This window comes from Struthio camelus, chromosome 17 (genome assembly GCF_040807025.1).
Source record: "Struthio camelus isolate bStrCam1 chromosome 17, bStrCam1.hap1, whole genome shotgun sequence".
Lineage (NCBI taxonomy): Eukaryota > Metazoa > Chordata > Aves > Struthioniformes > Struthionidae > Struthio > Struthio camelus.
In genome coordinates, this window is record NC_090958.1 from 8,694,879 (window position 1) to 8,709,992 (window position 15,114).

General features: G+C 45.9%; 1 protein-coding gene across 2 annotated transcripts in view; it reads left to right on the forward strand.

Annotated features, from left to right (window-relative positions):
• Window positions 1-392: 392 nt before the first annotated feature.
• Window positions 393-15,114, forward strand: part of BCR (BCR activator of RhoGEF and GTPase) — a 107,482-nt gene continuing 92,760 nt past the window's right edge. The window contains exons 1-2 of one of the 2 annotated variants that reach the window (XM_068910878.1): window positions 393-438; window positions 1,461-3,017. In XM_068910878.1, coding sequence (XP_068766979.1) covers window positions 408-438; window positions 1,461-3,017 — 1,588 coding nt within the window. In that variant the 5' untranslated portion in view covers window positions 393-407. Of the gene's footprint in view, window positions 439-944; window positions 1,115-1,460; window positions 3,018-15,114 lie in introns of those variants that run through there. The other variant, XM_068910877.1, reaches the window with a different exon arrangement.

A 15,114-nucleotide genomic window follows, 5' to 3' on the forward strand; every position in this document is an offset into this window, starting at 1 on the left:
TTGAATTAGAGCATGGAGAGGATACAGGGGCTTAGGCAAAGTCATATACCTTGATTTGAGAAGGAATAAAACTCAGTGGCTATGCTTCTGTTTAAATCGTTCACCACCCCGACCCAGAGCTGGGGCCTGAAGCGCCTAGTTGTCGACAGGGCAAAAGCGAGACTACCAACTGAGCAAAGCAGGTGGTCATTAATATCATAGCGATGCCTGAGTCCCAGTTGCCCAGCTCAGAAATCCAGCTTGTCGTTTCTGGCGAAGGCTGACAAGGCAGGAAGGGTGGAGTGAATGACAGGCCCTAGTGACAAACTGCACCTGACAGGTGTGGGGGCAAATGTGACTGCTGAAGGGGTGAGCTACAGCAGTGCCTGCCCGGCAGCGTTGCTCCGAAGACGAGGGTGAGCGCAGAGATGTCCTGGTGTTCGCGCAGTCTGGGAGAGGGTAGGTGTATGGACCTCCGTGGGCGCAGGAGGCACACGCGTGACTGTCTGCCAAGGTGTCCAGGCCTGCGGCTGCAAGCGGGCGCAGCCGTGAGCACACAGGCACTTGCAGCTCGGTGCCTTTGTCTCGCCAGCAGCCGCCTCGGAGCGTGCCTGGGGAAGGGCCCGCAGCGCGGCCGCGCAGCGCAGCGGGGCAGGCACGGCCCCGCCGCCGGCCCGGCTGCCCCTTTAAGAGGCCCCAGCGCCGTGTCAATCGCTGCGCCGGGCTCCTTCCCTCTCCTCTCCTCCCCTTCCGCAGCGCTGCGGTTCGGGGCGCCGCCGCCGCCGCCAGAGCCGGGCCGCGAGATGGGCAGCCGCGGGCAGCCGCCGCCGCCGCGCCGCCAGCCGCCGCCGCCGCCGCGCCCGGGGGGCTCCCGCGGGGCCGCGCGGCGCTCGGGCACCGAGGGGTAGCGGCCGCGGGTCGCGCCGCCGCCTCGCCGCCCGGCGCGGAGGCTGCGGAGAGCGTGTGCGCCCGGAGGACAGCACAATAGCCGGGAGGAGGAGACAGGGAAAGGGGCAGGGGGAAAGGAGGAGAGAGAAAGAGAAAGCACAACACGGGGGCTGGCGAGGGGAGCGCGGAGCGGCGGCTCCTGAGCGCGGCTGCACTGAGGACCGTGCCCAGGACGGCGGCGCAGGAGGTGGGTGGGTGGGCGGGGGCCGAGATTTACCTTCCCTCCCCCGCGCGCAGCCCGCGCCTTTGTCCACCCCCCCTTGAAGCGCTCTGGGAGCGCCGAGGTGGCAGCGTTGTTGTTCGCGAGCAAAAGATCGGTCATGCCGGGGGGCGAGTAGCGGCTGCACGGGGGCTGGGGGCCGGCAAGAGCTGGAGGAGCCCGGGAGGAGAGGCTGCTCCGAGGATTGGCGTTTCCCTCCCGGTTTCCGTGCATGGACCGTGAAAGAGACGCGTTGAGTTGACCCTGCCGGAGGTCTTTGTGCTTCTACATGTGAGATCCGGTTGGTTTATTCTCTCCACCCATCTCTCTCCAGCTTCCCTTATTCCCTCCTTACTTACTCCTGTATGCAAAATGGTGGACCCTGTGGGGTTTGTGGAGGCTTGGAAAGCACAATTTGCAGACTCTGAGCCTCCCAAAATGGAGCTGAAATCTGTGGGAGACATTGAACAGGAGCTAGAGATGTGCAAAGCATCTATCCGGAGACTGGAGATGGAGGTCAACAAGGAGAGGTTCCGCATGATTTACCTGCAGACTCTTCTGGCAAAGGAGAAGAAAAGCTATGATAGACAGAGATGGGGTTTTAAACGTGTTTCTCAATTGCCTGAAGGGGGTGCAGAGCAGCAAATCCAAGACCTGCATCATCACCAGTCTGCTGACCAAGATGAATATGAAAAAAGTAAGTCACACCACGGGGAGGAAAAGTTCAAACCCAGGATACCCTCTCTACGGAAGCTCTCTACCCAGAGTGATGGGTCAGACCTGTCGCCCCTGGACAGCCCCCATCATGGAGAGGGAGAGCAGGATAGGTGTAAGTACTATGGTGAGGAGAAACTGAAAAGAGTTGCAGAAGATACCGAGAATCGCTGTGATGCAGATGGATCTCCTTCAAAACACAGATCAGCCTCCACCCGCAGGCTGATGGGATCTGCTGAGAAGGAGGGATCATTTGAACCTCTTTCTAAAGACAGAGGGAACACCACAAGTGTGGCAGCCCTAAGGTCCAATTTTGAGAGGATTAAAAAGGTTAATTCCCATTCTTCTGGAGATAACAAGGATGTTGTTGAAAAGCCTTTTTATGTGAACATGGAGTATCATCACGAGAAGGGTCTAGTGAAGGTCAACGACAAAGATGTTTCTGATAAAATAAGCTCCCTTGGTAGCCAAGCCATGCAAATGGAACGCAAAAAGTCCTTGCACTCCCTCCCTTCTAACGTGGTACCCAGCTTTAGTGAGTTCCAGAGGCCCACTTACAGGGGAAGATCCTCGGAGAGCAGCTTTGGCTATGATGGAGAATATGAGGATGCTGAACTGAACCCCAGGTTTCTCAAAGATAATCTGATTAATGCCAATGGCAGCAATCGCCCACCTTGGCAGCCAATGGACTTTCAACCCTATCAAAGTATCTACGTTGGTGGAATGATGGGGGAAGGAGAAGGGAAAGGACCTATCCTGCGAAATCAGAGCACAGCTGATCAGGAAAAGCATCTCACTTGGCCCCGGAGATCTTATTCCCCCAGGAGTTTTGAAGATATTGGAGGAGGATATACTCCTGACTGTAGCTCCAATGAGAACCTTACCTCCAGTGAGGAAGACTTCTCTTCAGGGCAGTCCAGCCATGTCTCCCCCAGCCCCACCACTTACCGCATGTATCGGGATAAAAGCCGTTCTCCCTCCCAGAACTCCCAGCAATCCTTCGACAGTAGCAGTCCACCAACCCCTCAGTCTCAAAAACGGCACCGGCAGCAGCAGCAGGTCATTGTGTCTGAGGCTACTATTGTGGGCGTACGAAAAACAGGACAGATCTGGCCAAATGATGGTGATTTGCCTTCTGGGAGATGTCATCAGGACAGCTGTTTCCATGGGGATACAGGTGTGTACCTCTTATTTAAACAGCTCTTTGAGTAGTTTTTCATGTATGGAGTGGGAAATAGCATCATGGAAATGAATGGGAGAGGTTTTCTAGGTGATCCTGGGTGAATTGCTGAAAGGGGGCAACTGTTTAACGTGAGCAACTTGCTCACATCTTGTAGTTGTCCAATTCTTGGAAGTTGTATACCTCAGACTGCATTTTAGAAACATGGATTTGATTCCCAGAAAGGTTGACTCAGGAATCTTCTTTGAGAGGATCAACTGAATGCTGCATAAGTCAGTTCTCAAAAGTTTCCAGTCGTATGAGGTAAAAGGGACCAGAGCTGCCCAGTGTGCATGGCCAGATCTTTCCCTCCCTCTCATACTGAGAAGTAGCTAAGCTCTACCCCAGAGGTGGTAGCATGTCAAAACCTGAGGGTTTGGCTGGAGCTTTCACCAGCAATGATGCCCCTCCCATAATCTTGTTTTTCCCTGCCTGTATTAACTGGGGTGCTAGTTTCCCATTCTGTCTCGTGTCATCCTTCAATTAGAGCTGATTGGAGATGATGATTGTGCAGCCCTGTTCTTGCAGCTTTCTGCTATCACTGAGGGAGGGAAGAACTTAGAATATTAGGAAGCCCTGAGGGAGAGCTGTTAATTTAGTTTTAGCAGAGTCAAAATGTTTGCTTTAGGAAGAGTGGGGCATGTTTGAACCCATTCTTATGTAAGCTATTCAGGTATGCAGATGTTTATGTGTGATCTCAGTGCATTTGGAGTTGGGGTTGATTCAGATAGATTCACTGAATGTATGTGGACATCGACTTCTGTCGTTCTAAGTTCATGAGTTATCTTGCGGGTTTTTTTTCCCCTCTCTGAATCTATAGTTTTAATAAAGGATTAACTTGAATATTGACGACATGATTTAGTTCCTGAAGTAGCAGGTGAATCAGAGTCCTGAAGAGGCTCACAGAGAGGCCTGTTAGGTTGTGTCACTTTCCTCGGTTGTCGGTTTGATGCACAAGCTCACAGGAGAGTAACTTAGCTGGAAGGGGATTCCTGATTGTCCCTCCCCTGCTGTTTGTTTTGTGCCTGCAATATTTTGGATGAGCAAAATATTGGCAGAAATTTTCACCACCACCATCTCTCCCCCCCCACCCCCCATTTCCCATTGTTGTGTTAGTGGAAGGCTGTGCATTTGTAATGGATGTTCACTGTACATGAAACCTCATTACCCTGTCCTTATGGTGACTTCTTCCTTATCAGATTGTATACACATATGTGTTTTCTATCCAGGACTACTGCATTCCTGTTTGGTCTCATGCATATGTGTTTGTCTTACGGGGAGTAGAAGTAATGCAGGGGAGCGGCTAGATCTAGTGCTGATTTAAACTGAGCTGCAGCCATCTGTCTCTGCTCTTGTTTACTGATGCTCTCTAGATGACTGAGAAGCCTCCTGGCAGTTGCAGTTTTACGGAGGGAAACAAAAGGGCAAAAATAACAAAGGTTGGTAAAGCTTTAGGATAAAGTCAGCTTTTAGACAAGCAGTGGTTCAGTTTTATTTTAAATAATTATATTTAGCTAGTGCTTTGTGGGATCCAGTGATAATAAAATGGACTGCTGAAAGCTCAGAACAGTTAAAATTCCTGGTTCGGGTGGAAAGCTTAGTGGCTCGTTCCTGAGGATGACCACACAATTGCAGACAAGGACAGAATGTAACTGATCCCCCTTCTGCTTTCGTCAGCATAGGGGGTAACATAGCAAGCTTAGCAGGAACCTTCACCAGATGGCTCATCATCTCTGTCTTGCACATTAGCTGGTGGCAACTTTTTACTTAACCAAAAAGGCTTATGTCTTCAGGAGGACTATGTTTCTGGTTTATCAGCATCACTTTATAAGAATTTTTTTTTTCTTTCCTGCTTAGGAAGAAGTTTGATCTGAAAGCAGTTGGCAGAACCTCTTTTTCATAAAACAAACACAAAAGGCACGAGAGCTCAGTGTGTGATTAGCTGGCTGGCTACTGTTCCCAGCTATCATGCTCTGATGAGGCCTGTGCTCCATCACCACATGGGCAGTTCTCAGCTCCAGCCAGCCTTTCCTGCACCTGTGGTTCAGTCACTAGTTCTGCCGGTCTTCCCTGAAGTTGTGCTTGAATAGAGAGTACAAGTCTGAATCGCAGCAGGTTCTGGCCAGCCTTAATGTTAATTAGCATCAAGTGGGATTTGTTCAACAGAGTTTGGCTTCTTTGTACATGCCGATTTTTGTCTGCTTGTTGGCTTTGCTTTTTCATGACTTTAGTTCATAATAATGCTGAACATGGTGTAGACAGACGCTATGTGAACTTCCTGTCTGGATCTGCCATGCCAGCGCATCTTGAGTTTGGCCAGGGAACGCTTGCTATTTTGTTCAAATTCTTTCTTGAGTTCACAGTTGAGCGATCATTTGTTAACTTTGCATTACAAAAAAGGGCTAGAAGGAAGTCACCTAACTCTCGAGTGAACAGGATCTGAGCCAATACTTGAATTTGTGTTCCTGCAGATGAGTTATCAACAAACCTTAAATCAGACCACGGTAGTAGGATCTCAGCTTTTTCCAAGGAGAAGGCATGATATGAGAACTTGAGGGGTGAGGTTTGTTTAACAACCATATTTTCTGTTAAATATATTTACTGGAATCTAGGTAAAGATTTTTTATGTTAGGATGAATTATATAACACTTGTTTCCTGTAACGGGAATAGGGAAAATCAAGCCTGTGATAAACGTGAATGTTTTTACTACGATTGTTTGAGGAGAGTAAGAATTTTTTTTTTTAAATTCTGCCTTATCATTTGTTGCAGATACACGAACTCGAGAATCCAACAATTGTGCTTTCTGCTCATAAGCAAGGGGGAAGTCACACAGTGCCTTTATGCAGTGGAGAGGCCTTGCAACGACCTCAGTTGTCAGGTTTTTTTTTTTTAAACTAGTAACAGGCTGTTAATTGAGGAGTTGTTGCTTGGCATTGCAGCTTGCTGTATAAAACTAGGGCATGATCTCTCGTACGTATGAAATGATGTATGTGTATGAAATGATTTTATCTATATGCATAAGAACATTGTGCGCTCCAGATGGAGAGCACATAGATAATATTTACCTGTGAAGCTATGTCCTTGTGAGCATCTTTATGCCCGAATAGGGACTTTTGTCCTTTTGAGAGGACTTGATAGTGCTCTCCAAAGAGTTCTGCCACTGTATCTCTAGAAAGCTACCGACGGGCATATTGCTGAATATAAAGCAATCAGTTTGGAGAGATGTATTATTTAATTCCATTGGGAATAACTGTGCTTGTTTTAGTCTCTGCTAGATATGGGAGTGCTGGGTGCCCCTTTCTGGAGCAGTGTGTTCTCTGTGCTTTTAGTGAATTGGATGTGGATAAGGGAGAGAGCACTGGAATTTGTCCATATATGTGGACTGCAGGACTCAAGTTGCCTGTTATCTCAGGTGAACAGAATACCATATTAAAGTGCATTCTTGCTCAAAGCCCTAGAGTCTTCAGTTTTGTTGGCTTAAATGCCTGACAGGTACTCAGGCACCTGAATTCCCTGCTTTTAGGGTCATCCCTGCCTGACACTATTTCATTTCAAAACCCCAGGAAAGCACGGACTGCGTGGTAATGGGGGGACACTGTTCTGTAGCAGTTTCTGCTGGGGTTCTGTTGCTGAGTTAGCTGCATGTTCTGGGATCTTGGGCAAGTTTCTTAGTTCTGCACTTCTCTTTCCACCCGCTGTTGTCTCACGTAGATTTTACAAGGCATAGTTTGAAAAGTGCCTTGTAGTCTTTTAGCAGTATGAAAAAGATTCATGGGGGGCAATGCCAGTGCTGTCACTGCTGTTTAGAAACAAACATTTTGCTCTGAGCAGCTGAGGCAGACTTCAGTCCGCTCTATAGTGGTTCTTCCTTCTGAGAACCTGAAGCGTAAGAACTTGTACGACATGCAGCTCACCTGCTGCTCTCTCTAGAGCTGCTGGCTGTGGGTCCTGCTGTTAGGCTGTGATTTACGCTGTCAGGAGAGAGGTTCAGATTTTCTGACGCTTGTCTACTTCATTTTGCTATTATTTTTTTAAAAAATATTTAAATCTTTACTGTAGTGGTCAGTAGATTTGCTAGGAGTACTAACGGCAAGATGTTATCTGAATGCCCCCTCACCACCCACCATGCTTTCCAGAGACTATTTAATGTCTCTTGAGATTATCTAGCTACTTGTTCTACCACTCCCCTCTTCTTTGACTGGGGAAGCAAAGATGATTTTTTTTTCTCTCCCCAGCTGAGCTCTGAGGGAATCTATGAAGCTTCAGCTTTATGGCCCCAGCGACGAGAGACTCTGCAGTCTCCCCCGCCCTCCCCAAACAGATGCTGACCCTTACCTCTGGCCCTACATAGACAGATGACGTGCAGATAGATTTTATTTTGCTTTTCTTAGGTTCACCCTAGATCATGGAATTCCTCCCACTCTACCCCCTGCGTTCTGCAGTCAGAAAGCGCCTGCTTTCAAAAGGAGATGGTAAACCAACCCAAACAGTAGCTGTCTGATACTGGAAAGCCCTGGAGAGTGCTCATGTCACCTGATCTGTTTGTATGAAGCTGTTTTTCATGGTCCACAACAAAGAAGTGGCAAAGTGGGGCTGGCTTTCCTATGGAGTAAATAGAGTGGGAGTTACAACTTCTGGCAACAGTAGATCTGGGAGAAAACAGTTAAGTAGAAGCTGCTTGTCGTCTCAACACTCGAAACTTTTTTCAAGTGATCTGTCTGGCAGTAGAGGTGAACCTACTTTGTGCAGCTGCCGTAGTCTCACAAGGGCCTCCCAGGCGGGCAGCGACCTGCGGTTGGGCAGGTGAAGTGTAAAGCCAGTGCACACTTAGAGATTGGGAGTATTGTATGAACTTAAGGCTGGAACCAAGTTGCGACAGAGCCACGTGGATGTCGGTGCAGCGTCTGGATGGTGATGACGGCAGGCTAGAATGCTCTCCTCTGTGTTCCCCGAGGAACCAGGACTAGCAGGTCGTTTGATTCTCCCCTTTGATTTCTTCTGCCTGGTTGGATAAGCGTGGAGAGAACAATGAGGGCCTGATCCTGCTCTTCGTTACCTGTGAACGCAGCACTTCCAAAACAACGATTTTAAGTGTCTTAAGTTACAAAGTAGGTTTTAGCCAGCTCACTAGTAGTAAGGTGGATTGGTGTCCTGACTGTATTTTTAAATTACATATGATGTAAAAGTAAGCGTAAATAGTAAGTAAATCTTTGAATGTCGGTTTGTCTTCCTGCTGAGAGGCAGAGCTTTACAAATCCAAAACTTCCCTAAACTTGTTTTGAGTTGTACTGTATGTGTTTTAAACAGTAAAACTGTCCTGTGCGGGACCAGTGTGCTGTACTGCTGTCACAAAATCTGGATGTGGTTTGCAAATCTTTCCTGCTCGCTGAAATAACGAAAGTCTGTCTTCCTTTTGTCTTCCTCCCAGCTGCCAAAATGGTATCTCTCAGACCCTTTCTTAACCACGTTATGGCTGATGCAGTAATCAGATTATTGCAAATGTAATTGGAATCTCTTTCTGTTTCGGAGAAAGCTCTGCCCGAACGTGGCAGCTGGAGCCGAGCTGCGTATAGCCGCGTGAGTGCGAGGAGTGTGTGTGAGAACCCGCAGTGATTGCCCTGGAGGAGGAGTGGTAACGTTTAGTCTGTTGGTTTGTATTACTGAATCGTGCCTGTCGGTACTGCGGGCCCTTTGACTAGTCGTTGTCTTTGGGGGGTTTGTTGTTATCTGCAGCGTTTCACCAACCTTGTTTCTTCCTTTTTTGTTTTGTGAAGAGAGGGCTTCTTCTCTAGGGAGGATAAATCTACCACAACCTTCCTCTTTTTAAAAATAGAACAACCTCTTTTGAAGCTATACTGAAGTTAGTGCTCCGGTACAAGTTACCACTCACTCCAAAGTGAAGTATCCAAAAGCCCCAAATTACTTGCAGATTGGCCTGTGGCCACAGAGAACAACTGCAGCGGACAGTGCTGTGCTCAGAGAGTATTATCTGAAACCTAAGAAACCAGCTTTTACAGTCGTCATTTAACAGGGAACAGTTCACATGTTTGGACTCCCCACGTCCTCTGTGTTTGTGATCTCTCCTGGAGGTGTGGAGAAACGCACTGCACGGCCTTGGCTTGCTGTGCCTGTTTACTTCTTCTTAAGGAGAATATTCTGCTCCCAGCACTGAAAAGCGGTTGCTTCTCTGATAGGATGTGTGCCAGCTATTATGCTATCAGAAATGATACACGGCCTTGGCTGCAAAGCTAGGTGAGGAATGCCCACTTGGAGCCCACAGCATGGGTGGGGCTGGAGCAGCCTCTAGTTGTTAGAATAATGGTAAAAAATACATCTCGGCTACCTACAGCAGCATCTGTGTGTTCTTTTAAAGTGGGCCAAGAGCTTCCTAGAATAATCTGTTCTGAAGAAAAATAACTCATCCCCTGGAGCATCAGGCTTCAAACGTGTCTGAGCTGCTAAAAAGTAAATGTGATTGGTCTGTTGTCGCTAGGGTGGTGTAACGTGCAAACACAGAGAACCGTATCTGCTGCAGTCTACAATTACATATCACTCTGTGATCTTGCCCAGGAAGGCAGTAATGGCCTGTCAGTCTGCCTGGGCTCAGAGCTTCCCAAAAGAGATTAGATTATGGTGCTTAGTATGAGCCAAGACACAGAAAAGCTTGCTTCTGTGACCGTTAACGTCCAGCTGTCTCTGTTTGTAGCCATCTTCATCTTTATTTCCCACTAACCTAGCTATGTTCCTGAAAATTATGTACGATGATCAGCACTGACATTACCATGTGAAGTGTCAGAAGACGGTATGCTGAGAAAGTCGAAGGTTGTTGGAAGACCTCTGATCCTGCCTGCCCCCCCTTCCCCCCCCCCCACACACACCTTGCTCTCTCTTGCAGGCTGCCCCCTTTGCTTAAATCCTCCTAGGTCGAATGCTTGAATGTGAGAGTTCCCCTCCCCTCCCTTGGTGTCTTAGATACCCCTCACTTCACCTTCTCCTGAGACGGTCACTGGACCTCTGAATCTGGTAAGAATGAAATCAGTTTTCACTCTTGTAAGGCAACAGAATAATGCCTATCTGGCAATGTCCTATCCCTGTCTTTGGGGTAATCTTGGTATTTGTATGGATGTGTGTGTTTTTGCCATTCAAACTAGTTGCTTGCTTGAATTTGGGGATTAGAGTCAGCAGAGAACATCCTACTGTTAACCCCTATTACAGCTCTCCTTTCTAAGCCTACTTGTGGCTGCTAGCAAGCCCAGTGCTTCACTGTGATTAAAGGTGCCTTGTACAGGACAAGTGCAGCCTGTAGGACTTCACAATGACCGCAGTGAAGAGCAACACATCTTACTGTATGTTCCTTGCTTTATTTTTCTTTTTTTTTCCCTTAAGTCCGACTAAAAGGCTGATGAATGAAATCTGAATTGCAAAGAGGAAAAAAAAACTGACTGGCACTGTAGTTTTGATGAAAACATTCTTCAGCCTTGGGACATACACAGCTTCTCTAGTCTCATATTAATCATTCATGTCCTCTGATACGGGGTGGATGGATACAAACAAGAGAATACTTTAGCTAAATCCAGAGTATTGCTTGAAAAGTGCCCTTGGCTTCCAGACTTGCTGGGACAAGTATGTCTGAGCTCACATAAACATGCTCCTCAAAGGGCCTTGAAAAGCTGCCTCTATGTCAGAGAGCTAGTACATTTTGCACAAGCAATAAGTTGGGGATAACAGTTACCTACCTAATTTTTCAGGTGAGCCTTTCATTCAGCCTTTTCTCTGCTACCTTCTGTCCTAAGGGACCTTCTCGTAGGAGTGAAGTAGGCTGCGATTCATGTTAACCTCTTTGGGTGCGCCATAGTCTTTCCTGGGAGACCTCTGTTCCCCTCATTGTCATGAGACCAAAATGCAAATATTGCTAACAGAGTTGCACGGTGCGCACATATCTGATCAGATGGAGGGGTCTGGATGTGGGGGAAAGTGGACTATAGTGTTTAGTCCTCGGATATCTTCAAAAGAGGCACAGTGGGCCCACCTCAACAGGCAGCCAGGGAACCATTTGCTCTCTTACACAGGTGCAACAGTTCTGCTTTTCCCAGTGCAAGTGTCTTTGGCAGACCTGAATGCTGTGCCTCTTCTCTGATGACAGGGATCAAGAAACTCGCTGGGCTTCCTCTGCTATTTCAGGTGGAGTACTGAATACAGGCCTGGCTGCCTTTCTGAATTGATTTGATGGTAGCGAGAAGGTGAGTGCGATTTTGAGCTTGTTTACATGGCCTGACACTCTTGCTATTCAGATGAGATGTATCCTGCTTCATGTAAGTGCAGGAGCTCTCCTATTTGGTGAATTTGGATCAGGGCCTATTGAAGAAAATTATTTTCCACTTTCCTGTATTCCCAAGTGATATTTGAACACAGAGCCTGGAGAATGCAGATCTGTCACTGCAGCCTGCACTGCTGTCTTTGCACAGGGACTTCTTCAATTCATAGATTTTGATTTTTGCTTAGTTCCTGGCAGCTCCTCTGAAGCCTAGCTTGAGGACTTATACAGACCCATCAGCCTTTCCCTTTGCAATGCTGGGAAACTGCACTGGTTTATATGGGCATATATACTAAGATATATATACATCACTTTGACTGTTTCTAATTCAAATTGATTTTGCAGTTTCTGTGTTTGCTAAATGAATTATTTTAAATTTATAATAGGACATCGATGGCCAAAGCGGACTAAATATTCAGAACTGCAGGACTGAGGGCTTGGATACTGGTTGCTATAAAATCTTATCAGAAAAGTTGATGCTGTGAGGCTGAAAACCCACTTGTATTTTTTTTTCTTTTTTTTTTTTCAGTGGGTTTAGTAAAGCTGTAGAGTGGTAACCAAAAGTAATGTCATGCAAATTTGGATACTTTTAGAGTCTTGAATACTTCCTAGCACATTCCTGTATATTCTCGCAACAGTCTATAGTGTTTCATGTTGTAAGATATCTGAAGATGTGATTTTGACCCTCTTTTAGATAGTTTAGATAGGATACAATGCTTAGTTTTGTGCAGGTAGGAGTTGACCAGATAAAACTAAAAGAAATGGTTTGGCAGGCCAAGGACTGCAGGAACTAGGTCACTTGCTGGCTATATTGTAAATGGGACTTCTGACTTGATTGCAATGTAAATTAGTTGTGATAGGTAGTTATGATAGGCTCATCTCACAGTAATAGCACGTGGTACTGATGCTGTGGTCTTTAGAATACTACTTGTATGCCTTGAACAACTTGTTCCAGCCCTGCTCTGCCTCTGTTTCTTCTCTGTCCCCCATTCCCCAGAGCTGGGAAATGCTACCTGCCCTGTCTGCTCCAATATTAGGGAAGAGGAGAAAGAGATCTTGCTGCTCCCCAAGCTACCAGTAGCACTTGTCTTCCTTGTCAGCACCCTGGAACAGAGCTGTAGCTCTTGGGAAGAGCTTTCTGAAGTCTTGGGAGGAGACAGTATTAAGGTGAGGGAACATGTCCCAGGAAGACGTAGCAGATGGAAGGTCCTGTTGCAGCCTCCACCCAGGAGTGAGGGATAAATCTTGGCCAATCTCACCTCAGTGGAGTTGAGAACTTAGGGACCGTTTACCTCCCTGAAAAATCCTACTGATCTCTTACTGAAATGTCTTAATAATGCAATGGTTGATTGTCTCATAATGTTTCTTTTAGTATCCCCCATTATTGGCTTGAGAGGTCCCTGACAATCTGCCTGCAATTTAACATGGATATTATTTTTATGCTCCTGTTCACGACTTTATACTGTATTCATGGTCAATGTATTGAGCACTCAGAAATTCTGCACTGTACTGAAAAGCTCCATGAAGGAGGCGAATGGGAGAGAGAACGTTGACCCCAGCAGAGGAGAAACTCTAGCTGTCTAGGTCTAGCTGTGCCTAGAAGAAGCAGGTGCCTATACCTGTGCAGTGGAGGGCAGGCAGGAATTAGTGCCTTGAACTCTGCTTCAAAGCAGGCCTCCAATGCATCCAGCAGAGTGGGGGACTGAAGGACACCTCCAGGAAAGTCCACCTGAGGACATGAATTCCTATCATGGAGTCACTGAGCTGAAATCAATTTGCGGTTATCAGAGCTTTTGTGTGTTGCTAAAATGGTCAGGCTTCTCATCAGGAAAAAGTATTGTCATAATGGAAAAGAGGGAGAGTTTAGATTAGCTGGCAAGGAAGGAATGGGGGAACCTCATGGATTTTTTTTTTCTGGATTATTATTTTTTTGATTTATTTAACAGTTGGACACGCTGATGGCTACTCTTAAGAGCTGTAACAATATCTCAGGAAGGGTTTGAACCAGAACTTGTTGAAGTCTGGGGATTTCTAGTGCCTTTGTTTTGCTGTGGTTGAAGCTCCGGAGCACTAGCTGCATATTTCTGTATGACTACCTGAACCAAAATTTCCTAAGATATCTTTTTTTTTTTTTTTTTTTTTTTTTTTTTTTTGGAAGTGTGGGCTTGATCTCTGACTTCAGAAGAGCTGATAAGGTTTTCACAGGCCTAGGTTGTAAATATTTTAAAACTATTTTGTGCACCCAGCCCATGCTGCCTAGTTTCAGTAGCAAAACTGCAGCTGTGTTTGAGAGCTCTGTGTGAGCTGTGCTGGGCAGGCAGTCTGAAAACATAGTTCTGATGAAAGGCTTCTCCGGCCCTTTGGAGATCTGCTAGCTCTACGTGTGCATCTGCCACGTTTCCTAGATAGCTGCTATGGAAACCCTAATGCAGTTTGGAAAGCATTTTTACTTTATTAAATACATTTTTTAGCACTAGTCTATCTCTGCTGTCTTAGGAAGGAAAAAGATAAGAGAAAGTCTAATAAAATGGTGTTTACCTAAAAAAAATCCAGTATACTTTTTGTAGTTTGTTCAGTCTTCTCAGATAGGACTCTATGTCAAAATATGTTTTGGTTAGGTAGGCTTTTTTAGTACGCATGGAAAGAAAAATACGTACATTATTTGGTTTTTAAAATATCTGAGACAACAGAGCCAGGTGTCATCCGTTCAGTAGGCTGGGCCTTGGTCTGCAGCAGACTTCAGTTATGTCACAGCATGATGTGAACTTAGCTGTTTGAACGTGGCTAACCTGTCATGTTTATGTTCAGCAAACATGCCCTAGTCCTGACCTTGAATACCCCAAATTTATTCAGGCTTGAGCACTGACCTGTACATAATTTGTTGTGGTCTCACTGTTCGGTCAAATTAAAATACGTCTAATGTGGTCTAAGCTCTGCTTTATGTTGCACTCAATAGTTAAATATAACAACATCAGCCCTGCAGATGCAGGGTTCTAAACCCTTCCCCGTTTAGTGCCTGTCCTCCGTTTCAGTGCTTGTCTGAAACGTCAGCATCTCCACTTTGAGCAAGGAAGTAGACTCGATTATGTGCTCTGTAAATGAGCGCTGTATAAATGTGTGACAAAGAAAGATCTGAAGAAGAAGAATTTTTGAACTTAAATCTTTTATATTCTATATGCAGATGTTTCAGACTGGTTTCAATGTATGTGCAAATATGCACTAATGCAAAAATAGAAACACCCTTACAAATTTCCACCCAAACTTTGTAGCAAGCTTTTTCTTTTAATTACATCAACAGCTTGTTAAGGAAATATTCTGATGCTAAAACTATTTTTCCCGTTAGCGGGTACTTATCATGTAAGGCTGATGCATGGTGCAGATAGGCTTGTTTAAGAGTAGTTGTTTCTTTTTTTTTGTCACTGGTAAGGAAAAAATTTTGCATATATTTTGCGAAAGCATGTCAAGGAAAAGAAAAGTGAACTTATAATTAAAAAAAAAAAACCACCCTGAGTCTGTAACAAACTTTAATCTTATATAGTGTTTTCCATAAATTTCCAATATTTTAACAAAAAAGCATGCAGCTCAATCAGTTTATATTGAGCTGCTGAAGCTCAGGCTTCATAGCTGAGTTTGGGTAAATCCTGGTTTCCTGGAATGCAATTTGGTGTATTTCTCCTGGGCCACACTTCTTTGTGCTGGAAAAAGGATTAACTTCCACTATAAATATTTATTTAGAAATG